The following is a 27,380-nucleotide window of genomic DNA, read 5'->3' on the forward strand; positions in this document are numbered from 1 at the left end:
GGGGGGGGCATGCAGTATCTGCTTGTAGTAATGTTTAAAACATAAAATAAACAAAATATTGAAGTATGACTCTGACATTACCTGCTTAATTGGCATATATTTTCATTTTTTTATTGACATGTTTAGGTATCACCAGTATACAATTTGGATCAATTTAGACTACTCAAATTGATGAACACATCTACTGAACCAACAAATTAACCTGACTCTTTATAAAGGCCATTACTAATCAATATCACTGAGGCATGGAAATTATGTTGATGTAAGCAAAATAGTGTGACAAATTGATGGCCACAGAGATATTGAAATGTTATAGCCCAGTACCCTTGAATCACAATATTATTTGTATGATAGTATCAGATAGCATTCATTGAGTAAAAGTATTCATAACAGTTATCATTTAGGTATTTTAGAAAGAGATCTTTGTATCAAAGTAAATGCTATGATATATAAGATAAAATCTTGAATAAATCATAACCAAACATTTTTGACACTGTTTATATTATATTTCCTTTTTATTTCGTATTTACACATTAAAATGAACTCGTTTAACTTTTAAAACATGTAGCATTTTGCCATTAAGAGGTATAGTGTTTTGCAGCATGAAATAAGCCAAGCAGTAAAATGTGAGAGTTGATTATGATAAAAAAAGAAAGATGAATCTGGGACTTTGAGCTGTTCAGTGAAAAGTTAAATTATTTTACATCAAGGTTGCAGAGTACATTTAATTTTGCTCACCATGGTTTGCATATTTAGCTAGCTGTCATTTTTATGTATATATTAAGTATTTATAATGTTGATTGTATTTTCATTAGATATTCAATAAAATTATTCAAATTGTTGAACAATTTATGAGTACAAAGGTTCAAAATTATTTTCGAATGAGTGTGTTGAATAATTGATTGCAAAATTTAAGAACAATTGTTAATAATCATTTGTACGCAAGTGAAGATTGTACAGACTCAAACTTGTATATTTTCAGAAAAATATGCCGTCATTGTAAGTGCCCTCCAGAAATTCACGACATGGTATCGAGTCAGGTAGACGATCGAAGCCTGAACAGGTTGATACATGAGGGGAAGCGTAACTCAACGTCAGACGATGACAGCGGCTGCCCCCTAGAGGAATATTCATGGGTGCCACCATCCCTCAAGCCAGAACAGGTAGGGCGCTCACGTGTTTTTTTGTACATTTGACTTAAATCTGAATTTTGTTTAACCCTTTACAGCTTAGATAAGGTCGCCGAGGTGTAAAATCAAATTTAATTAAAAACTAGTTATACTAAATTCAAGTTTTAAAGATTTCATTTCCAATCCTAAGGTACAGAATAATGAAAAGCAAATTAGTTTGCATATATCCATTTTCACTTTGCCTCTGAGCAAAAAATGGGTTAACCTTTTTGGCTGAATTAAATCTGCATTTTCTTTCATCCAAACAGCAATGTTATTAATTTTGTTGAGTATTGAAATTTTGTATGAATTCAATTTTTCTATCGCTAGATCAAGATGAGATAGACTTGATCTATAAATTCTGTATCAAACTGTGTAAAAGTACTTTACAATACTTTGCAAGTTATACCCAATTCATGTTGGGTATTTGACTTGACCTTGACCTTAATTATGTTATGGTATCAGACTATAATGAACAGTAAACAGGTTATATCAATCAATTATAAAATGGATATAAAGTAATCATACATTCAATACCAGTATAGTATATAATTTTATGTACACCCTCTTATTTTCTTCAATATCACACGATAGTTATGAACGGTTGTGGAATTCACAAAACATTTTTTTATATGTTATCAGGCTGTTTCTTTAAACCCATTTCTTATGCAAAGGTGTCAGTTAATTACTGAAAATGATTATTTGGGCTGGAAACAGGGAGTTCTTATGATCCTGAAGTAATTTCCATGAACATATCAGAAATAACCCCCAAAAACATAAATTTACCTGTAATTACCCGCCATATTCCGTGTGTCAGCCATCTGCCTGTGAAGTTAAGCATATAATATTGTTGCAGTAGCTCTTATAGCTCTTGTGTCTGTAAAAATCATTGTGAAAGATGGGTAATTTGCTAATGTTTGCAATGTGGAAACAATTTTCTGGAAATCCATCAGAATTAAAGGATTTGCAGGTTTACAGATTCTAACTTTCTCCTGGTCTTACCTGAGTTTTTATGCAGTGTCTACATAATTGAGGAAATTGGGTTTAGTGGAATATGATTTATGAATTTGTTTCTTCCCCACCTTCCCCTCCTGCTGCTGATAGAATGAGGAATATGACTGTTTGTCAAATTAGAATAATTGGGCATTGGCACAAAGGTGTCTGCTTTTCCACAATATGATGAATCGTTTCATAAATTGAGTTTTGACTGATGTAAAATGTGTTTACTTTGTATGTTGTTCATCTTGTTAAGCTCTGCATGAGTTTTGTCAAAATTGATTTTGTTTGCATTCTCTTCAAGTGAATACCTGACTAATAATTTGAGTGTTTGAATGTTTGCCATTAAAAAAGTTTGCTATGGCAATCATCTTTATATGGGCTTAAAACATATTATGCAAATTAATTACCTCATTAGCACTTAGCAGAATAGAAGCATACCTTCAGTCTGTCTTAGAAACACATGATCATTTTTAAAGGCATTCTGTTCACACAGGATGTATTTTAACAAAGATACACATTTCATTTTTGGTTTCTTGCCTATTTGATAATGTCTGGCAATAATTGATATAGTATAAAGTATTGTTTTATTATGCATCCCCTGCAAATGTATGAAATATTTGTTTTAGGTTGTATAATTATTCTAGACAATCAAGAAATGTAGTTGCATTCAAATTCTATTACCAATGCATTTCTATAATATTCTAGAATATAAGATTTTCAGAATTATTATAAAATAATTCAAGAATTATCTTAGAATTTAAAAAATGTACACTAACATGAGCTTGTAGAATAATCTCGAAGAATTTGTGCAATCAGGACATCCTTAAAAATTCTTTTGTTTGGCATAACCCGACCGACCCACTAAAATCTGATTTTTTTTTGTTACTTTACAAAAAAAATTTTTTTTGGCTCGCCAAAAATTCTTATTTGTTATTACTGGAATAAATGCACACTATTACAGGGCTCGCGCTGTCGTTCGCCTTTTGCGAAAATATAGCGAATTTGGCTCAAGAAAAATATAATTTGAGAATATGCTAAAATCTCGTTAAATTTCATTGGAAACATCCGCAATTTTAATCCGGATTTTTATGCCCCCTTTCGAAGAAGAGGGGTATATTGCTTTGCACGTGTCGGTCTGTCGGTCAGTCCGTCCACCAGGTGGTTTCGGGATGATAACTCAAGAACGCTTGGGCCTAGGACCATGAAACTTGATAGGTACATTGATCATGACTCGCAGATGACCCCTACATATTTTAAGGTCACTAGGTCAAAGGTCAAGGTCACGGTGACCCTAAATAGTAAAATGGTTTCCGGATGATAACTCAAGAACGCTTAGGCCTAGGATCATGAAACTTCGTAGGTAGATTGATAATGGCTGGCAGATGACCCCTATTGATTTTCAGGTCACTAGGTCACAGGTCAAAGTCACGGTGACCCGAAATAGTAAAATGGTTTCCGGATGATAACTCAAGAACGCTTAGGCCTAGGATCATGAAACTTGATAGGTAGATTGATCATGACTGGCAGATGACCCCTATTGATTTTCAGGTCACTAGGTCAAAGGTCAAGGTCACAGTGACCCGAAATAGAAAAATGGTTTCCTGATGATGACTCAAGAACGCTTATGCCTAGGATCATGAAACTTCGTAGGTAGATTGATAATGGCTGGCAGATGACCCCTATTGATTTTCAGGTCACTAGGTCACAGGTCAAAGTCACGGTGACCCGAAATAGTAAAATGGTTTCGGGATGATAACTCAAGAACGCTTATGCCTAGGATCATGAAACTTCATAGGTACATTGATCATGACTCGCAGATGACCCCTATTGATTTTCAGGTCACTAGTTCAAAGGTCAAGGTCGCGGTGACCCGAAATAGTAAAATGGTTTCCGGAGGATAACTGAAGAACGCTTATTCCTAGGATCAAGAAACTTGATAGGTAGATTGATCATGACTCGCAGATGACCCCTATTGATTTTCAGGTCACTAGGTCAAAGGTCAAGGTCACGGTGACCCGAAATAGTAAATGGTTTCCTGATGATAATTCAAAAACACTTATGGCTAGGATCATGAAACTTAATAGGTACATTGATCATGACTGGCAGAAGACCCCTATTGATTTTCAGGTCATTAGGTCAAAGGTCAAGGTCACAGTGACAAAAAACATATTCACACAATGGCTGTCACTACAACGGAGAGCCCATATGGGGGGCATGCATGTTTTACAAACAGCCCTTGTTTAAAACTATTTTTCTCTTTGTCCATGAACGTTTTGAAGCGCATATGGTAGCTGGCCAATCAACATTGAGTTTGCTATTGGGTAATATTGGGTCATTCATGTGCAGATAATGGCATACACAGTTGATATTGTCGTCTGCCTACAATATAATGGCCGATGGAAAAAGTCGTATAAAAATGATCAAATGAAAAGAAGCGTAACACTCAATACATTATTTTTAAGCTGATCACTTTACAACTTTCTACAGACTATCGATCTCATAAAGGATGATAATTAAATCATTAGTTACATGTCGAAGATGTTACACCTTTCTGTTCTTAATTGAAATTAAAATGTTACAATTAATTTGTTGTTTTTTACTCACAAACTATGCTATTGTAAAGTAATATGTCAACCAAATAGTATATTAGTTATGTATTTGCTAGGTTACTTGTTTTCATTTTCATTCAAACGATATGCACATTTTATGTCATGTGCAAAATGCGTACAATTTTTCAGACTGTTGTTTTTGGATTAAGTATTTTTCGTCGATTATATTATATTTTCGATGTTCTTTATAGAAAAAATAGAGTTACAAATACACGTGCGTTGATACGGATGGTGCAGAATATTCTTTACCAATTTCCTTTCAAGAGGCAGAAGACTTAGAGCTTTATTTGATAATTACCTTTCAGTTTGGTATATGTCGGAGTTCAATGTCAGAAAAAAAATACTAACAAAAAAAAAATCTCTACCTACCTACCCACCCAAATTTACCTGGGTCGGGTTATGCCAAAAAAACATATTTTTAAGGATGGCCTCAGTCTAGAGCCTTGATTCTAGATGCTTGAATTTGATGTTTCTTGAATAATCTGCGAAATTTATTATAGAACAATTCATTATTCGGATTGTAGAGTCCTGAACCAGAAAGAAAGAAAGAAAAAGAAGGACAAATTTATATGCGATACCATAAAATGTTTCATATAATGGTGACCTTGAGCAACTGGTATATGTATTATAAACTGCTTTTATTATATGATCATTTAAGGACAAAATAAAAGACAAGGAACTTTTCATGATGCATTTTTCCTTTCAACACATGTGCAGAGTTGTGAAGTGGGGAATGTGATATTAGGGCTGCATTTTTGGAAGTTGGCAACAGTTTCAAATGATCACCATCTGGCTGAGGTGAACAGATGTCTGTTTTGCAAATATTTCATTCTTGTCAAATTAAGAAGGCTCAAATGAACCTGAGATAACACAGTTGTGCATCTGATGTTTAACCCTTCCCCTGCGAAACGTTTTAGAACTGTTCTATAAAATTTCTTGATTTGTACTGGAACAAATGACTAGAAGTGTTCTGGAATCATCCTTAAAATGGTCTATAATGATCTAGAACAGTTGTTGAACGTTAAATGATAATAATTTGTAGAACAAATAGTTCTAAAACAGTTCTTAAGGTATGTTCTAGAACAATTCTTGAACCATTGTTCTAGAACTATTCCAGAATTGTTCTTGTATAAATTGCCAGAACTGTTTTAGAATAATTGTTCTAGAAATTATTCTCATTTAACGTTCAACAACTGTTCCTTAATAATTCTAGAAAATTTTCAGTATGGTTACGGAACAGTTTTAGTCGGTGTCTTAGAACTGTTCAAGGACACTTTCAGAACTGTTCTAGAATGTTTGTTCCAGACTTATCTGAAGCAAACCTTCTGAACTGTTCTAAACATAGTTCCAAGTGTACCAAACATCAGGATTAACCTGATTACCTTACATTATTAAATAAAGTTTATATAAGAAAATATATAAACTTTATTTAACTACAACAATATACTTCGAATAGTTACAGAATTAGAAAAAAAGCATAATATTGTTGAAATCAATATTATGTATAAACAATAAGTATAATAAATATATGAAAGAACATTTGAAAGGGAGGAAATTCCCTAACTAGAGGGAGATAATTTGTAGAACAATTCTAGACCTTCATGCTCTAGACCTGTTCTATATGTGTTCTTATTTCCCATAAGAACTTTTGTAGAACTTACTGGTTCTTAAAGAGTTCTAAATGTGTTCTAGAACTACATTTTAGAACATTTTTAGAAATTTCTTTAACTTATTTTGTCCTTGAAATGTTCTAAAAATGTTCTTGACTATTATTGGAACAGTGTCAGAACTAAGCCATGTTCCACAAATGTTCTGGAATTATTCTAGAAAACTGTTCAGGAACGTTTCCAGATCATACATTCTAGAACGCGAATATGGAATGTTCTAGAACTGTTCTTGATGTTCTAGAACAGTTCCAGAACCGTTCAATGTCTAGAACAAATTTTCGCAGGGGTTAAAATTGCATGCTGGGAAATTTGTCGTCTGCTTTTCTTCAATTGTTTTTCAAAGAATACTATCAGAATAGCAAACAGTTTGGATCCTGATGAGATGCCACAATCCAAACTGTTTGCAAAGGCCTTCAAAATTTGGTTCCAGCACTGAAAGAGTTAAACACTTGTTACATCATGGTATACATGTGTTGGCATTCATTACTTCATATTCTTCAAGCAGTGGCAAGGAATTAGTGAATCTTAAGTTGCAACATAGCATTTGTTAAAATAATGCATGTATTATCCTGTTCAATAAATGCAAGTTATTAAAGCTAAACAAAAGTAATAGCACCAGGCTGAGATTTTTGACTGACCTATCCCAACCATGACTGTGAGATTTATATATGAAGATTCAGATAAGAATACCTTTAAAGGCCATCTGTTGAAATTAAACTACCTACATTTATATTGTGCAACAAAAAAGGTAGCACACTGAATTGACATTCAGTATTCATTTAAGGATTTCTGTGTCTGATAATGCTTTTAGCTTGGAAACATGCAAGTTTTGTTTTATCTCCATTATGTAAATGCTGTTTTATTTCCTGTTGGGGTAATTTTATTGGATTTCTCCTGGTCAATTCATTTTGACTGTTGTGGTATCCCTCTTACTTGTGTTCTTATTGCCTGTACATGGTTATTTGATTTTCTTTGGTTTCCCAGCAGTCTGTAATGATTGGACATGTACCAGGTTTCCCAGCCGGCTGTAATGCACGGGCATGTACCAGGTTTCCCAGCTGGTTGTAATGCATGGGCATGTAACAGGTTTCCCAGCTGTCTGTAATGCATGGACATGTACCAGGTTTCCCAGCTGGCTGTAATGCATGGACATGTACCAGGTTTCCCATCCGGCTGCAATGCATGGATGTGTACCAGGTTTCCCAGCTGGCTGTAATGCATGGTACAGGTTTCCCAGCTGGCTGTAATGCATGGTTCAGGTTTGCCAGCTGGCTGTAATGCATAGACATGTACCAGGTTTCACAGCTGACTTTAATGCATGGACATGTACCAGGTTTCCCAGCTGGCTGTAATGCATGGACGTGTACCGGGTTTCCCAGCTGGCTGTAATTCCTGGTACAGGTTCCCAGCTGGCTGTAAGGTTGGGTACAGGTTTCCCAGCTGGCTGTAATGCATGGACATGTACCAGGTTTCCCAGCTGACTGTTATGCATGGATATGTACCAGGTTTCCCAGCTGGCTGCAATGCATGGACGTATACCGGGTTTCCCAGCTGGCTGTAATGCATGGTACAGGTTCCCAGCTGGCTGTAATGCACGGTACAGGTTTCCCAGCTGGCTGTAATGCATGGACATGTACCAGGTTTTCCAGCTGGCTGTAATGTATGGGCATGTATCAGGTTTCCCAGCTGGCTGTAATGCATGGACATGTACCAGGTTTCCCAGCTGGCTGTAATGCAAGGACATGTACCAGACTGGCTGTAATGCATGGACATGTTCCCGATTTCCCAGCTGGCTGTAATGCATTGACATGTACCATTTCATTGATTGCATTATACTGGTGCAGAACTCCATTTAAAGATGTGGTTTGCTCACCAGTAATTTAAAAAAGTGGTAATTGGATCACTTAACCCTTCTCAAAACATCTGAAATGTGCTGGAATTTCTTAATAAATATTTATTGTCCCCTACCAGTTTCAACGGAGGGGACTTATGGTTTGTGCTCCGTCTGTCAGTCCGTCCGTCAGTCAGTCCGTCCGTCCGTCCTTCACACTTTTCTGGATCCTGCGATAACTTTCAAAGTTCTTAATATTTTTTCATGAAACTTAAAACATGGATAGATGGCAATATGGACATTATGCACGTCATTTTACTTTGTTCTTTCGTCAAAGATTCTGGTTGCTATGGCAACAAATAGACTAGAAATACTGCTGAAAATGGTGGTTTTCTGGATCCTGAGATAACTTTAAAAGTTCTGAATATTTTTCCATAAAACTTGGAAAATGGATAGATGGCAATATGGACATTATGCACGTCATTTCATTTTGTTCCTACGTCAAAAATTGTGGTTGCTATGGCAACCAAAAAAATAAATAATTCTTAAAATGGTGGAATTTCGTACAATGGTGGAGCCGGTCGGGGACCATATTGCCTGACAATAGCCTTGTTGGTTAGAAGTTTTAATGTATACAAAATTTGATACTTGTTGAACTTTTTCCTTATGTTTGGCCTTGTCAAAAACTGTAGGTAACTTGTTTGGCTCTTTTAAGTAGAAGAAAACTTTTGCTGTAATTTTAAGTTACAATTAAAAGAACATTTTATACAGACAATGAAAGTAAAAATCAAACAAGATTTTACCTTTATTGTTTATAAATGAGGACAATTTGGAAATAAATAAAATATGATTTTACGCCAAACACATGTTGGAATATATTTTAACTCATCATTAAAAGGCAATGGACAATAAATAAATGTTACAAAATACATTACTGGAAAACCCAGTTTCATAAAACACTTACAAAATCCAGACAAAAGCATTTTTACTTGTGATATAAAAGAAGACCAGTGCTGATCTAAATAACTACAGATAATCACACCTTTCATTTGCTTTAAATATGACATTAACTGTGTCTGCTTTTGGAGGTATGTTCTAGAGGGATTCATATTTGCCAGACACATGTGTAGAGATCCATACCAATTTATTCTTATCAATTTTAAGTTTAAAATTTCCTGTCTGATGCAAAGAACTGAAGCACTGTTATAATCAAAGGTTGACTATGGCACCTGGGCAATATTTTTCACAAGCAATTTTGTTAATTAATTGGATCATATGCCAACTTAACAGATAAATTTGTGAGCTATTTCTGTCTGACAGCAATAGAACATCACTGTAAATAAATTGCTTCTCCAGCAAATAAAAAATAAACAATAGTTTGGGGTAATTTTATAATTTGGATAGTTCATGTTGTTAAGCAAACAATTGCACCACATCATAGTTGCTCTGTTTCTGAGGGGAATATCTCTTGAATTGTTTGTAGGACTGCTTTAATTGTCTCTGCTAATTTGTACATGGAGGATTTGCTGTGAAGGATTATAGGGGTCTGCCATCTGGCATTAAACTGTCAAATCTGACAGATAAATTCTGCAAAAATTAATGCAATGCCTCCACCAGCACAGGTAAGTCTGCCAGAAGTAAACAAGAGGAGCCAAACGCCAGCTTCTTGAGTGAAAGCATGTATCACAAGAGGGGCTTATAAGCAGATAGGGTAGTGTGGCGCGGAGATGCACACCAATTTCGGTAGGCTCTTAGAACATGCTAGTTCAGGGTAAATGGATTGCATTTGATAGCTGCAGGGATTCCTGGGGTCTCTGTCTAGCACAAGGATATTATGCAAAAAGAATTAGTTCGATAAGTTTTTCTAAGAGTCCCTAGGTATATGGTGAACATAGCAGATTCAAAGTATGTCTATAACTTTGAACCAATTACATGTTAGCATAATTTAATGTAAAAACATAATTGAGAACTTATAATTATTTTGTTAATGATAAACTTCAGGCACAAATCAGTTTCTCAATGGAATTACAGATATTGTCTTCACGACTGTGTTTTCATTGCTATGACTTTTTATGCCCCCGGATCGAATGATCGGGGGTATATTGTTTTTGGCCTGTCTGTCTGTCATTGTATGTGTGTCTGTGTGTCTGTCACAAAACTTTAACCTTGGTCAAAACTTTTGCAATATTGAAGATAGCAACTTGATATTTTGCATCCATGTGCATCTCATAGAGCTGCACATTTTGAGTGGTAAAAGGTCAAGGTCATCCTTCTAAGTCAAAGGTCAAATATAATGCATCAAAGCAGCACAGTAGGGGGCATTGTGTTTCACAAACACAGCTCTTGTTTAGTAAATGGGCATAAAGCTTAAACTGAAGATAGGATTTAATTGTGACTTGTTCATATTGTCAAATGTCAATCATTATGTATAAATATGTTTCTCAAAATATAAGCAATTTAATGCAAGCTAGGAAATATAATCACTAGGTATTATAGCAAGGTCCACATTTTTGTGTTTTGTCATGGTGGTATTCAAGAAAAAAAATGTGATGAACAAAAGCGTCATTATTAGACTTTACCTTGCCGTTAACAATCTATGTATAACACAGGTGTAATGTAAAACACTGAGAATCTGTTTTATTGCGTATTAATTACCTCAACTTGGCAACTGCATCTACTCTACAGGAGTAATTAGCATCCAATGTCACATAGGGTGATATCTGACATGTTGTTTTTGTGAAATTTAATGAAGACTATTAATTAATTAAAATTCATAGCTTGATTTATGTTTCAACAAATTATTCATGTCAGAAATTGTTATAAAGATTGTATAATTAGAGTCTTCATGGGTATTAAATAAAGTTTTCATTATGTGTGCCAAGGAACGATTGAAAGAAATTTGCTGACATCGTTAAAAGTAAAAATAAATCAAAAATAAAACAGTATTGATAGGTGTTGTGTTTTTGCTGCATTTTAAAAGTTAAAGCAAGAGTCTCTCTACCATCAGTAGATAGTAGTTCTTAATTAACACTTTACCACTTAGATATGTATATTGACACATGTGTAGTGCTTTAGAAAGTTGCATTTATTTAAATACCTTTCTTACTAAATTCAAGTTTTAAAGGCTTCATTTCCCACCCTTAGTTACTAATGAGCAGCAGACAGCATAAAACCTCAACAGACTGTGAGTTACTCGCAGGCTGTTCTGGTTTTATGCTGGTTGCAAAAGCCATTTTCACTTTGCATCATATGAGGGAAGCGGTTAATTAATTTGTATACGCCTGTTTTGAAAAAACCGGGACGTATTATAGTTTCACCCTTGGCAGGCGGGCTGGCAGCAGGCGGGTGGCAGCATCCACAGCAGTGTCCGCTCTCTAATTGAAATAGTTTTCATCCGATCTTCACCAAACTTGGTCAGAAGTTGTATCTAGACAATATCTAGATCAAGTTCAAATGTGGGTCATGTCGGGTAAAAAACAAGGTCACGAGGTCACTTATTTGATTTCAAGCATTTAGCATGGTGTCCACTCTCTAGTTGAAGTAGTTTTCATCTGATCTTCACCAAATTTGATCAGAAGTTGTATCAAGACAATATCTAGGTCAAGTTCGAATATGGGTTATGCTGGGTGAAAAACAAGGTCACGGGGTCACTTAGTGCATTTCAAGGATTTAGTATGGTGTCCGCTCTCTAATTGAAGTAGTTTTCTTCCGATCTTCACCAACTTTGGTCAGAAGTTGTTTCTAAATGATATCTAGGTCAAGTTTAAATATGGGTCATGCCAGGTCAAAAACTAGGTTACTAGGTCATTTAGTGCATTTCAAGCATTTAGCATGGTGTCCAAAACCTTCAAACGGGCGTATCTTGTGACAGTTTGGCACTCTTGTTTTCATTGTATTGAAAAAAAAATTATGATTGTAATGCCTTAAACATGCACTTTGCTATTTGTCTTAAAATCATTGTCATTTATAAAATATCAGAGATTTAATCATGAATATTAACCTTTCTAGAGACTTAATTCTCTTGATTTATAAAACTTAAAGCAGTGGAGCTAATATATAAATATGCAGCCAATAATGTCAGCCAAATATATATTTATATGCATGACAGAATAAAATGGTTTAAAATTACGCAGTATGGCGTCATTAAGGTCATCATGTCACTTTAAAAATGCTTAACTGAGCATCTGACCTCATCCTATTTCCCAGTTGTACAGTAATAGTATCTGCACAAATATTTATGTATCCAGGTCTATGAGGAAAGCTTGTGTGACATTTAGATATTTGATATATCATCATTTGTCAAAACAATGTCCAAATATTGGGCTCTAGGGATAACCCTGCAATATGTTGACATTCTGCTGTTGCCAGCTACATTGGAATGTTTGTTTAAGTGTATAAGTGTATTAATGTCACTTATCTTTCTGTAGTCACTGTCTATACCAATTTATTATGTCCATAATTATTATGTTCTGGTTTAAACCTCTGTCATCAGATATGACCCTATATTCCAATAATAACCACACTATTTTTTTTTGTAAAAAAAAACACTACAAATTCTGTATTTTTCTCAATCACTAAACACACATTTCGGTTTAAAATAAATAGCAGTAGTACAACAGAATCTTTTTATAGCCAAAAACAAACATTATGTTTATGTAACATAATTTGTTATCAAACATTGCATAGGGAGGGATGCAATACATCTTATCATGTAAGGGCGGTGTAAACAAGGGAAAAAAACAGGTACAAAAAAATTCACAAATCTAAGACATGCCTGCTAGTTTTTGCACAGCATGGCATGCATATCAATGGGCATAGTATATATGTCACTCTTAACCTGTGCATGTGTTATGTAAGACAGCACACAGTGATAGTGTTGTGCATGTGTTATGTAAGACAGCACACAGTGATAGTGTGGGGTCCCATCATGGCCTGACAATAGAATGCATGCAGTTGATTGATTGTATGAACAATATGGTTTGTTGCTTCAAGCCAATTGTACAGTGAAAAATGCATTCTTTTTTGGTGAGTAAAAAACTATGTTCTGTTCATATTTTTGAGCATGCATGGGGCCTGTGCAACTGGAGCAATATTATATAGATCTGATATCAAAGTGTGGGCCTATAATCTGCCATTACCAAGTGTTTGTATTTTAATATAATCTGAGGATGAATTATAAGCAGTAATTATTGTATTGCCATTTGATGAATCACATAATCTAAATGCTCACAGAGTATCCAGGTTATGGCATCTTTTATAGAAACCATAAGCAGATTTTCGTTAATTTCAGTTCTCGACCCAAGTAACATATGATATCGTCGCTTCTCTCAAAAATCCAAGCAGACATACCCAATATTTGCATAGATATGTTCCAGTAGCCAGTTTGTAACAATTCCATGGCAATGTAATGATTTCTAGGATCCCAGGTGAGATACTTGAGGAAGCCAGGTAGAGATAACTCTGGTTTCCTGGCCATTAATTGTCCCCGCATGGCTGGGTTTCACTCAGCACTAGCCTGGCAGGATCCTTGGTGTAATTTCTCTTAATTGTCTAAAATGTTTCCAGTTAGAAAGGTTTTTAGCATCTTATTAGTTGATTAGTTTTGGAATAGAACATGTCATTTTTGAGTAACACTAAATGTGTTTGTATTTCAGACTTTTTATGTCAGACTTAACTCTTTTTAAATTTTTTAGTTTAGTTGTGTTGACAGATAATGGTAAGGAGATGCTCATCTGTTGCAGCTGAGTTTGAAATAACTTAAATTGTATCTGTTATTAAGGGAGAGATCGAGAAGTAATTAGAAGGGAGCTGCGCCCTGCTCCTTTTCACCTACCCACTCCTACCCCTGTCTAAGGAATGGTTAATAAAAAAGTGTTGAGACTGTAAGAAAATCTATGTATTTTGGAAAACTTAAAGTCTGAGTCTAAATACATTAATAAACAGTTTTAAGACTAAGAACTATGTTGTATTTAGCAATTAAGTAGAAAACGTCTCATGACCCTTCCATTTTTGACACCCTTCCCCCATTTTGAGCAGAATCCTGTTCAATTAGTGATCCTAGATGTTGTCCATATACCGGTAAAAGCCTCATAATTATATAACTAATAGAGACTGAATGTGCATAGAATAATGAACATCACCCTCTGTTGTTTTTTTCGCCACTTATAATATAAGGCAAAAGCTTCTTTGCCTATTTGAATGGGTTTTTACTCCACTGCTATTATTATGCAATAACTTTTTGCCCAGTTGAGGGTCTGAAATTACCTGGGACTTTTAACCCATTTAAGCTGAAATACATTGCTTGAGACTATGATGTAACTCAGGTGAGGCCATTTGTTTCCTCTCACTGGTCCAGAAGCCACAATTTTTGATGTCTGCCAGATAAATGATTTACAGAAGCCCATTTTTTGTGGGCGCAATAAAATACTCATAAGTTTAGAGGTGTGGAAGGCAGGGTAGATCTGAATAGTTATTAGGAATCAGCTGTTGAAAGAATCATTGTTAAATAAGAGAATAGAACTTAGAAATTGCCTGTGAGATATGGACAAGTATCTCGAGCATTAACACTGTAAAATCATGGATATTAAGGGGCATGTAATTGTGTTTTGTTTTTCAAAACATGAACATTTAGCAGGCTGTATAATTCATTGATTTATTATTTGAATTTTTTTCTCAAAAAAATGGTTGAAAATGGTAGTACTGTGTACGATTCAGAAAGGTTGATACACTTCCGGTTATGCACCCCATTGTCAACCAGTCAATGCAAACTTTGCACATTATTAAAACTTTGGAGAAAGGGATCATATAGAAAGTGTCAACAATGCAATAAGTAGACCCCAGTACACAGATTTCAAATATTTCTATATTAACAACCATTTTAAAAATGCATTCATGTTTCATGAGCTAAACTGAGCCAAAGTGCACATGGTGAGCTACTTATATGGTGACTATAATTGGTTGTCAATTGTTATTTATCATCAGTTGCATGTTATGAACTTTTAGAAAATTATCTATGTAGAGGCAACATTTCTCATCCAATCCTGATGTAGCTTGGTCAAAATGGTCATCTATACAACATCTTGAACTAATTTTGAATCTGCCTGGTCACATGCCTCCCTAAACTAGGTCACCAGGTCAAATCTTGACAAAACTTTGTTACCACACTAGAGGCCACAATTATTACTTGTTTTTAATGAAACTTGGTCCTGATGTTTATCTTGACATGTTACCTAGGCTAAGTTTGAATCTGGGTCTTGTTGGGATGAAAAACAAGATCACCAGGTCATGTCATCAATAATGTGTGTACTTTGAACTGATGTTAGTGCTCTTGTTTACTGAAACTTTCAATTTATTTTCTTGCCAAGTATGTTAAATCATGACTGATATAGATTTAATAGGAACTGTTTCCATGAAATACCATTTCATCATGATATAACACAGAAAACGTTATATCTGCAATCACTGTTAGTCCACTTTTCAGATATCTTTGCAACAGTGACCTCCATGAAGTCTGATTTTACAGCCTCGTGTTTTCAATTTAAGGCATTCAGCTATCATCCCAATCTTGAGTTGAATTCAGTGTTTAACATCGAAAAAAATGATGGTATCTTGACATAGTTATTATGGAATATTTTGGACAAAATCATCAGAATTCAAATTATTATATAAAAATTTCCAAGTTTGATAATGCATTTAACATGCTGGGATCCAAGTGTTTCAACTTATTTTTGATATGTGTTTTGTGGATAAAATAATAAAAAGTTTATTATTTTATTGAGAGAAGTTTGGGAAAATCTAGGACAGGAAGCGATTTCGTAAAACCATTTTATGATTATTATCTGATAAGACCACTTCATTATCTGTATGTCTGAATTGCTTGCAAAATGAATGTTATCCATTTGGATGTTGTTTTTCATGTTATTATTCATATAATTGTTTTTACAAGTCAGGCAAAACCTTAAGCTATTAAAAAAAAAAGGACTTAAATTCAGTATGACATAAATTAAATTCATGATTCTTGACAATATATCTATAAGCAGCATTTCCAGCACACAATTATAAGCATAGTAAAATACCAAATTATATCATTATTAGGACTATGCTGCGCATAATTTATATGGCACCAAACATAATATTCTAAAACAAGCTACATATAGATGTGAGGAATGTAATTCATGCTGCTGACATGTGCAATATTTCCAAATGCCAATTAATTAGTTAAAGTAGTTGATGAATGGAGTGTAACCTTATCTTGTTGGTGATTATTTTATCAATGGATATATCATAACCAAATGATAATTGTTGTTTGTTGTTCATGAGTCTTATATTCTGTGTGAATTTCTATATATTGTTAGGAACTTATTTTAGGACATCCATCAGGAGAATATTTATGTTAAACAGTTAGCCCATTAGGCTTCCATGAGGATTCAAAATAGGCATATACAAAGAATGATTTTTATGCTCCCCCACAATTTTTAGGGGGAGCATATAGTCGCCGCTTCGTCTGTCCGTGTGTCCTTCCGTCCGTGCACAATTTTTGTCCGGGCTATTTCTCAGCAACTTATGACCAGAATTCAATGAAACTTTATGGGAAGTTTCACTACCAAGAGGATATGTGCATATTATCAGCGGGTTCTGATCGGATGATTTTTCACAGAGTTATGGCCCTTTGAAATTTTCCATTAACTGTACATATAGTGCAATTCTTGTCCCCCCAACTACTGACTGGAATTCAATGAAGCTTTATGGGAAGCTTAACTACCTTGAGGAGATGCGCATGTTATTTGTGGGTTCTGGTTAGATGATTTATTTAGAGAGTTATGGCCCTTTGAAATTTTTAAGTTGCTAATTTTGTACAAAGTTATGCCCCTCAAGACGTTTCCTTTTGTCTGAATATATAGTGCAATATTGTGACAAAAAAAACTTTGGGGAGCATCACCCGTCTCCGACCGTTTCATGTTTCCATAAATTCCCCTAAAATTAAGGTTCAGGTAGGTCGGCTAAATTTTTGGTTTATTTACCCTTTTTTACGATTCCAAATTTTATTAGAAAATGCATTGATATGTAGAAATCTTCCAGCGCTCTTGTTATCATTCCTTCTTTACTTAATTTAGTGAATTTAAGTTGAGTAAGTGAATGTGAACAAATATAGCATAAATTAACACAAACTTTATAGTTATTTAGTGAATTTAGCAAAAATGTTAAAAAAGTCATCTTTTTTTACACCTTATCATCAATCTTCGTTATTCATGATTGATTATGGTTTTTGTATGAGCTAAACTTCTTTGCAATTGTATTAAAAATTGATTCAAGATTTCATATAAAACATTCTGATATCCATCTTTTATGGGTCAAACTCCATGTGCCACCAAACCTTTTGAGAAATAAATGTGACCATAAAATATAGAAGGAAAGAACTTATATTGATAACACCAGTAGAACTTGATGATCATTCACTATGGCAGTGTTGTTGTGTAGCATGGTGTTACCAGAGAGACTGCTAGAGCTCAAGAGGTGATGTTTGACAGACAGGTTTTGATAGCCCATTGTGTCAGTCAAAACAAAAGCCACTGAAAACCAGCTTGTTGATTGAACAAATATGATGGGTGATATGATAATGCTTAAGTTATACAAAGTGTAGGGAAACATTTCAGCATGGATTTTTCCTGTTCATTTTGGCAACAAATGTGAGACAACATGCTGTTTGGCATTGGGAGGCATTATAATAATAAATAGTTATGATGTAAATGTATAGCAATTGAGCAAGAAAAAACAACAGATAAACACAATTCAAAAGTGGTTTATCAAACTATTTAAGTTTTATTGAGCTATGGCTTGTTTGGAAAGTACACTATTAGGCAATATAAAATTAAATTAATATGTAATCGTTACGTTATGATTAATGGAGAAATGTGGCCAGACAAAATTGATTAACAGCAAGTTTTGTTGATTTTAGGCCTGATGCTGTGAAATTATGTCTGGAATTCTGACCCATGGTATTGAAAGGTGTAGACAGGTGATTTATGGGTAGGAGTTCTGGTAGGCACCATACCAGCCTACAATTACCTGTAACTGTCTGTTATGCTGAGCACCTGTGTCCTCAGATGTGCCAGCAGTTAATAGGCAATCACCAGGGAGTGATCTGTACTACCCAGCTGCCCAGAGATGGTGGCTGGATAGTAGTTGTACAAGGGTCAAGGTCATGGTCCAGGGGTTTTCACTTTATATAAGATAGGCTTTTTTCCAGGCCTCTTCCAAATGGGACCCACCAGATGGAAACTCTTGATAAAATCAGGCAGTTTTCCCCTAAATAAAAACTGAAACCAGCTTAAATCAGCTCTGGAAGGGTTAATTTGTCTTAAAATCAATAAATTAGGGCCTCTTGCTTCCCAATCAGAAGACAAAAACGCTGCAGTCTGTATGGCTTCTTTTCTAGTGTACAATTTGCAAGATCGTATCGCTAAGCACTTTGCAGAATAAGTATTTATATATAGGATTTAACATTCTTTTGCATTAAAGACTGTAAAAATGTCCCTCTATCTTATTTCGCTCAGCTTTGGGAAAGGTAATGGCATTTGTAATGATTGTTGAGGTAGATATTGTTGTTTCCAGCTATTTTATTGTTATTTAAAGATAGAGTATTACGATATATTGATTATGATTATGCATAGGATGGCATTGGAATTCGAAAGAAAAAACCTGTGAATAGGTTGCAAACAAGATTTAGTCTGGGATTCAGTGCTTGCAGGTCATTGTTTATAGGGTTACCAGATGTCACTGCATCCTTAGTTTTTCAAGAAAGTGTATCAGAAATTTTAATTAGGCCTGACATAACAGAAAATTATAAGCATTCACTGGCAAATACTACGTTATAAAATACTTTCGTACAAACCTACAGTCAGGTACCATGAATTCAACAGGGAAATGTTATGCTGGAGGGTCAAACTTGAGTGGAAAATCTTTATAAAGTAAGCAAATACAAATAAATGATTATTTATTTGTGTCATATTCTTTGAATGAGTTTACATTTGATAGTTTTGGGTTGGTGGTAACCTCTTGTAAAAAGTCACTTGATGTGCTCCTAGAAACATACCAGAAACTGACTGACTGACACAGTAGCACTGGGTTGATACTATAAACCAGTCGAGCTATGATAGCCTACCTCTAAACAAGTTGAGCTATGATAGCCTACCTCTAAACCAGGTAAGCTATGATAGTCTACCTCTAAACCAGGTGAACTATGATAGCCTACCTCTAAACCAGGTGAGCTATGATAGCCTACCTCTAAACCAGGTGAGCTATGATAGCCTACCTCTAAACCAGGTGAGCTATGATAACCTACCTCTAAACCAGGTGAGCTATGATAGCCTACCTCTAAACCAGGTGAGCTATGATAGCCTACCTCTAAACCAGGTGAGCGATGATAGCCTACCTCTAAACCAGGAGATCTATGATAGCCTACCTCTAAACCAGCTGAGCTATGATAGCCTACCTCTAAACCAGCTGAGCTATGATAGCCTACCTCTAAACCAGGAGATCTATGATAGCAGTAGGGCTGCAACAAATCCAAAAAATTTGTTCGGATCTGAATCAGAATCCAAATATGGTTGCTTGAAGTTTTTCGGATGCGGATCCCTCAGATAAGAGAAAATTAGAATTTTCTGTCTAAATTAAAGAAATCAATATTTTAGAAGTATAATTTGACTAAAAAAGGTTAAACATTTGTAAACAAAAAACATAACACATTTCTCGTTTAACATAGTAGCGATGTCCAAATAAAACGAAACCTTTACACTTATTCACTTAATAGTTTGCTTGTTAAAATACACTTTTCACTGTTCATAAGGAACACAATTTGACAGGTTGTGAAATTATGCAAAATTTACCTGAATCACCTTCGAGCCGCACTGGATCCACTCCCGTTGTTTTTAATACAACTCAGAAAGACAATAAGGATTGAAAACTTACTTATTGCCATTAGGAATTGCATTTGTAATTTGTAGATCCTCCATGATTTCGAATTAGTTTTGCTTTCGGGGCTCATTACGGAATGTCCAATGACAATAAAAGCCTAAGGATCTCGAATGATCTGCTATTTGACTGTCACTCGTCAATAAATATCAACTATTACATGTATGATTTATCTTTTGAACAGAACCAGTCTGTATAAAAAACAATACTTGTGAAAACAGCGCTAGGTTACATACAACTATGAAAATAAATATCCCGAGCCGAAATTTTCAGGGGTGGATCCGTACCCGCGAATCTGAAGTTGGATCCGATATCATCGGATATTTCGGGTACCCGTTGCAGCCCTAGATAGCAGTAACCTCTACACCAGGTGAGCTATGATAGCTTACCTCTAAACCAGGTGAGCTATAATAGCCTACCTCTAAACCAGGTAAGCTATGATAGCCTACCTCTAAACCAGGTGAGCTATGATAGCCTAGCTCTAAACCAGGTGAGCTATGATAGCCTACCTCTTAACCAGGTGAGCTATGATAGCCTACCTCTAAACCAGGTGAGCTATGATAACCTACCTCTAAACCAGGCTATGATAGCCTACCTCTAAACCAGGTGAGCTATGATACCCTACTAAACCAGGTGAGTTATGATAGCCTACCTCTAAACCAGGTAAGCTACGAAAGCCTACCTCTAAACCAGGTGAGCTATGATAGCCTACCTCTAACACAGGTGAGCTATGATAGCCTACCTCTAAACCAGGTGAGCTATGACAGACTACCTGACGAGAAGCAGCTCATGTATCTTTGGTTTGTCTGTGGAGATATTATGAACATAATTATTCAATTTGATGATAAGCATTCATAAAAGCTCTTTCTAGGCTGCCTGAATACTGGCATCAGGTCACCTTCAGTCCCACAGCTTTATTTTTATGCCCTCCGGATCGAATGATCGGGGGTATATTATTTTTGGCCTGTCTGTCTGTCTGTCATTTACTCACAGTATGTGTCTGTCATTGTATGTGTGAGTCTGTCCCAAAACTTTAACCTTGCTCATAACTTTTGCAATATTGGTGATAGTTCAATATTGGTGATATCTCATGGAGCTGCACATTTTGAGTGGTGAAAGGTCAAGGTCAGCCTTGAAGGTCAAAGGTCAAACATATGGCTTCAAAGGGGCGCAGTAGGGGGGATTGTGTGTCATAAACACAGCTCTTGTTTAAGCAAGGCTCTCAAATAATATTGATTTTAAGATTCATTTAGGAAATACAGAGGTAAATCAATGGTTGAACATTTGCAATAGACCAAAATGGTGTGCGTACTGGCCTGTATCTGCATTAACTTTGAAGTGATCTTAAATAAACTAATAACAAACATTTCTTTATTAAAAAGACTATATTAAGCATATGTCAGTAGTGGTTTTGTTGTTAAATTCCAATAAATAAAAGTACTTATTTACAGGCTGTCAAGCGGTCATACTTTTTCCTACTTTTTCCTACTATTTCCTACTTTTTCATCAGGATCCTACTTTTTCCTATTTTTTTACCAAATCTTCCTACTATTCCTACTTTTTCATTTTCAATGGAGAATTTTTTTTTTTTTAAAGAGTTAATTTAGTAAACTTGCAGGATGAATGAATCTATGGCATGACTGTATCCCTGTTAATGTGCATTCATCTAGATGAGACCTGACAACCCATGCTGACTGTCTGCTAGCACCTCTTCAGGAGCATAAATATTTATTTCTTATGTAACTTTTAAAATTATTGACAAGGTTTTTTTTTAAGTAACAATAGTGCCTTGTTTACTTCCTTAGCATTTGTACACTGCAGACTTCACTACCTTACACAGTTCCCAGTGATGCAAGAGCTGAGGGAACCCATTGTTTATTCCAGTTTTATTTTGTTTCCATTGACAACAATTTGACCAAACCTTATGCATGTTTACATGATATTGCTGTTTGGAATGTAGAGATATAGAGATACATGTATTGTATGAGTGGTTATGTAATATGGAATTTATTACACAAGTTATTTGAAAAAAGATAAAACTGATGCTTTGCCGAGTTTTCATCATTTACAAATATAATGTAATAAATTCTGTATTACATGACAACGGATATGATGTTCCATTGATATCATAGGTACATCATGTTTAGTAATTAAAGATAAATGCACAGAGCCTAAATGCCCTGATACATTTTTATGCTCCCGGTAGGGTGGCATATTGCAGTTGTACTGTCAGTCCGTTTGTCTGTCTGTCTGTGTGTGTGTGTCCGTCCGAAAACTTTAATATGGGCCATAACTTTTGCAATATTGAAGATAGCAACTTGATATTTGGCATGCATGTGTATCTCATGAAGCTGCACATTTTGAGTGGTGAAAGGTGAAGGTCATATTTCAAGGTCAAAAGTTAAAAAATACAATCCAAGGGAAGTAATAAGCTTTAAAAGGGAGATAATTTCTAAACCTGCCAAATGATATATTGAAATTTTATTTCAAAGCTGCGCAATAGTGGGCATTGTGTTTCGGACAAACACAATTCTTGTGTAATGATGCCATTGCTAGTGAGGTAACTTCAAGGTGTTAAAGCGAAGTATTAAAATTATTAAAGGGCATTATTACACTCCTGCAAAGTCATCAATAATGTAAAAGCCATTATTTGAAACTGGAATAAACAATGTAGTGCAACTGTTTCATTGCCCAATCAATGCTGTCATAAAATATGTCAGGTGATAAGGTCCTATCTCCAGTTGCATAATCTGCTCTGCAATGACCAGTCATTTTGAATGTAACTTAAGTCATTATAACTGTACCCTATTGTCAATTTAAAGGTTTCACAATGTAGCTGTAGCAGAGCATTTACACTGCTTTATATACTAGTATTAATCTTGTACAACAAGTTGGTGTATCACTAAATAAATTTGGTCTTCTGCTTAAGGATATAACATGCACAATATAATTACCATTTTTATATCGATACACAGAAGACCTCTAACCAACTATTTAATAATACACCAAAATGAACAGCATCTAATTACATGTATACTTCTTTATCGGGGTAGCTTTGCTTGAAACTTAATTATCATAGATACACTATAAGTGCTAAAATTCCTAGTGGGAAAACAAAGTTTAACCCTTCATGGATGGAGAAGTTGAACAACAGTGGAAAAACACTGGGATCATGGTGCAAGAGAGATACCGGCAATGAGTTTGCAAGATATTGTACTGTCTGAATGAAGTCCATCTTGTAGTAATTCTGGTGCTTATCAACTTATAAGTCATGCAGATGGATAAAAACACAAGGAAAACATGAAATACATGCATGATAATTCACAAAAGCGTTTGTTTGGAAGTGCCCAAAAGCCAAGCAGCTCTCAGGGTTGTGGGGATAAATCTATCTGTATGCAAGTACATCCATCACACAAGGAACAGGTACAAAAGGCTGAAATCTTCTGGGCCCTTAAGGTAGCTTCAAGTGGGTATCCATACAGAACATGTGATGGCACTCCTGCTCTGTTTCAAGCTATGTTTCCTGGACATGTGTCTAAAAAATAAGTATTATGTATTCCTACTTTTGAGGGAAAAGTTCCTACTTTTTCCTACTTTTTTCCTACTTTTCTTGCAAAAGTAGTTCCTATTTTTTCCTACTTTTTGAAAAAAGGTCACTTGACAGCCTGTATTTAATGATTCACAGACACCAGATGATTTCTAACTGAGTTAGTAACATAAATGATAACATTGAAATATGTAGAGTTCTTAAATTATCAAGAGAATCCTTGGTCCTGAACAGTTTCATTGTGTACTACATCACAACTGAATTCCTGTAGACAGGAAACCTGACAAGTCCTAGACCATAAAATGATGGAGTAGATTCCTCTCAGGTAAAAAATGGGGGAAGGATGAGTGAAATATTGTGAGCCATTGCCTTTGAGAGGGGTCTGTCTTGTAAACAACACATCCTGTGAAGTGCAATTTGACACAGCACCTGATGATGGCATCATGTGGATGACTGAACATTCAAAACTGCAAGACTTGCATGTTGTTATCATTTGCTTTATGCGTAATGATATCCATATTTATACATGATTTAACTAACACCCAATTGTATGTGCCATTTAGAATCCAGTGCAATACAAATTTTATGTTTTCTACACATAATAATTAAGCTGAATCCTGGAATTTCCATGAAAAATGAATGATAAATTGTGTTAAAAACTCTTTGCAAAGCTAATGGGTACTTGTACTTCAGTTAAACGCTCTGATTATTGATCAGCTGGTGCGAATATGTTTGCTGTTATGTACAGAGAAATATTTTTCATTCTTTACCAAAATAATATGTGTTTGTAACAGCTGCTGTTCACATTCAAAATCAAAGAGTTGCTTAACCCTTTCAGTGCGGGAACCGAATTTGAAAGGCCTTTGCAAACAGTTTGGATCCAGATGAGACGCCACAGAACGTGGCGTCTCATCTGGATCCAAACTGTTTGCTATTCTGATAGTATTCTTTGAAAAATAAAGAAAATGCTTATTTTACAAATTCAGCAGACGACATTTTAGCAGACGACAAATTTCCCAGCATGCAAAGGGTTAATATTTATAAGTTAACGTATGCCGAAATAGTTTGCAGAGTACAACTAGAACAGCTGTTTTGAATGGAGTCCCTCGTTTCTAGTCTTACTATGTTGTTTTTTGTCCAGAATATAATGTTGTGTAGTGTGATATGTTCATAAATATTCAAGAATTGTCTTGGAGATTGTGCTCAATTTATGCTGATAATGTTAATATGGAGGTTAATTAAAAAGATTCGCTGTATTTGACAGTAATGAGAAGATGATCTGAGGTAATTTCCACTCAGATTTCTTAGTGAGTACATAATACCTGTGAATTGATTGGGGTGAATATTGGCAATTTTATGGGATAGTCTAATATATTATGGTAATTCCTTGTAAAATCATGATGTTTCCTTTGATTGATTTATTGCTAAGTTGATGTGTTTTATTGCTGTAAAAATAAGTTGGGAAGGTATTGAATATCTTATAGCCTTCTGATTTCTTGACACTTTATGAAGGCTACATATATATTGGAAGTAGACCTTTATAGTTTATTGGCTTTGTCAATGCCCAATTGTTTGTAGAGATCTATCAGATTCAAAAATGTTTAATTCGATAAGTGTAATTGACTCTGAAAATATTAATTTAAGCATATGTAGTTGCTTATCTCAATTGTTTGATAAGTTATTTGCGTTTTTGTTCCAAAGGGTTTTAGTACTTTCGTCTTTAACATGTCCCAATAATAATGGTCTTTGGCCATAATTGATGCCAATTTATTATTGCTGCAGACAACTGCAACAGACTTAAACAAATGTGTAGGAACAAGTCTGATTTTATTGTATTAATATATTAATAGTTATGAGTTGTATATATTCCTGCAAGTCTGAATAGAAATGGTAACATTATAAACCTGTTCATGGTTGTCTAGCATTCACCTTGAACTGTGCAGCCAAAGGTTATTATAACATATGACATTTATGACTAAGCCATCTTGTGTTTCCAAGGTATTGTAGGCAGTGCTACAATGCATGATGGTATCCAAAGAGGAAATGCACACATGGCCAACAGGGATAGGAAAGCAGCTATGTTTATGGTACAGTGGCCAAGACATTTACTGACCAAGGTCTTGAAGATGCCAATTGACACATGAGCTTTCACCTTGCGGGGCAAAGTAAACATCATAAGCCTGGGCTTGCATTTCTGGGGTCATAAAATAGCACATGGAATGAGAGTTGAAATTCATGGCTTGTCATATATCACTTTGGGTGGATGTTTTAGCCATTGCAGCAATTTTTATGCCTCCCCCCCCCCCCCCACCGGTAGGGTGGCATATAGCAGTTGAACTGTCCGTCAGTCAGTATGTGTGTATGTCAGTATGTGTGTATGTCAGTCTGTCTGTCCGTCCGAAAAAAACTTCAACATTGGCCATAACTTTTTCCCTATTGAAGATAGCAACTTGATATTTGGCATGCATGTGTATCTTATGGAGCTGAACATTTTAAGTGGTGAAAGGTCAAGGTCATCCTTCAAGGTCAAATGTCAAATAATATGGCGTCTGTCCGTTTGAAAACTTTAACATTGGCCATAACTTTTTAAATATTGAACATAGCAACTTGATACTTGGCATGCATGTGTATCTCATGAAACTGCACATTTTGAGTGGTGGAAGTTCAAGGTCAAGATCATCCTTCAAGGTCAAAGGTAAAAAAATAATAATTTCAAAGCGGCGTTCTCGTGAAGCTGCACATTTTGAGTGGTGGAAGTTCAAGGTCAAGGTCATCCTTCAAGGTCAAGGTCATCCTTCAAGGTCAAAAAAATCAAAGCAGCGTTCTCATGAAGCTGCACATTTTAAGTGTTGGAAGTTCAAGGTCAAGGTCATCCTTCTAGGTCAAGGTCATCCTTCAAGGGTCAAAAAAATAATTCAAAGCCGCGTTATCATGAAGCTGCACATTTTGAGTGGTGGAAGTTCAAGGTCAAGGTCATCCTTCAAGGTCAAGGTCATCCTTCAAGGTCTAAGGTCAAAAATATCAAAGCGGCGTTCTCATGAAGCTGCACATTTTGAGTGGTGGAAGTTCAAGGTCAAGGTCATCCTTCAAGGTCAACAAAAATTAATCAAAGCGGCGCAATAGGGGGCATTGTGTTTCTGACGAACACATCTCTTGTTGCTGTCTTGGATTGTTTTACATTGACCCTTGGGAGCATTGGCCTTGGTGGAATAGCATGTCTGGCATTTACAGAACTTGTTTTGAGATCTGAGACATTGTTTGTGGTTGCTGATGATAATAATTGTGTTGAGTTATTTACTTACAAAATAGCTGATTTCTGAGATTTTTTTGTACAAAAGAAAAGTTACATGAGCTTTGACAAAAAGTACAAACATTAAAATTACTTTGTTGAAAATAGGCAACTTGCAGTGATTTATTAATATTTGAAAAATGCTAACATGCAAGTGATTTATTGATAAAGAAATAAGATATTGAAATATTCAGTTTATATTTCACTTTCATCAGCCTTTATGGTATGCATAATTAATAAAAATATTTGTCAATGTTAAATGAACTTAACCAAATGTTAAACTTAAGCCTTGTTCTATA

At 35.2% G+C, this 27,380-nt stretch overlaps 1 protein-coding gene across 4 annotated transcripts in view; it reads left to right on the forward strand.

The window, feature by feature from the left end:
- LOC127880545 (prickle planar cell polarity protein 3-A-like) overlaps positions 1-27,380 on the forward strand; it is a 101,182-nt gene that overhangs the window by 56,043 nt on the left and 17,759 nt on the right. For all 4 annotated transcript variants that reach the window (XM_052427859.1, XM_052427879.1, XM_052427872.1 and 1 more), the window contains one exon: positions 983-1,163. In XM_052427859.1, the coding sequence (XP_052283819.1) occupies positions 983-1,163 (181 nt within the window). The remainder of the gene's footprint in view (positions 1-982; positions 1,164-27,380) is intronic.

The sequence above is a fragment of the Dreissena polymorpha genome, chromosome 1 (genome assembly GCF_020536995.1).
Source record: "Dreissena polymorpha isolate Duluth1 chromosome 1, UMN_Dpol_1.0, whole genome shotgun sequence".
Lineage (NCBI taxonomy): Eukaryota > Metazoa > Mollusca > Bivalvia > Myida > Dreissenidae > Dreissena > Dreissena polymorpha.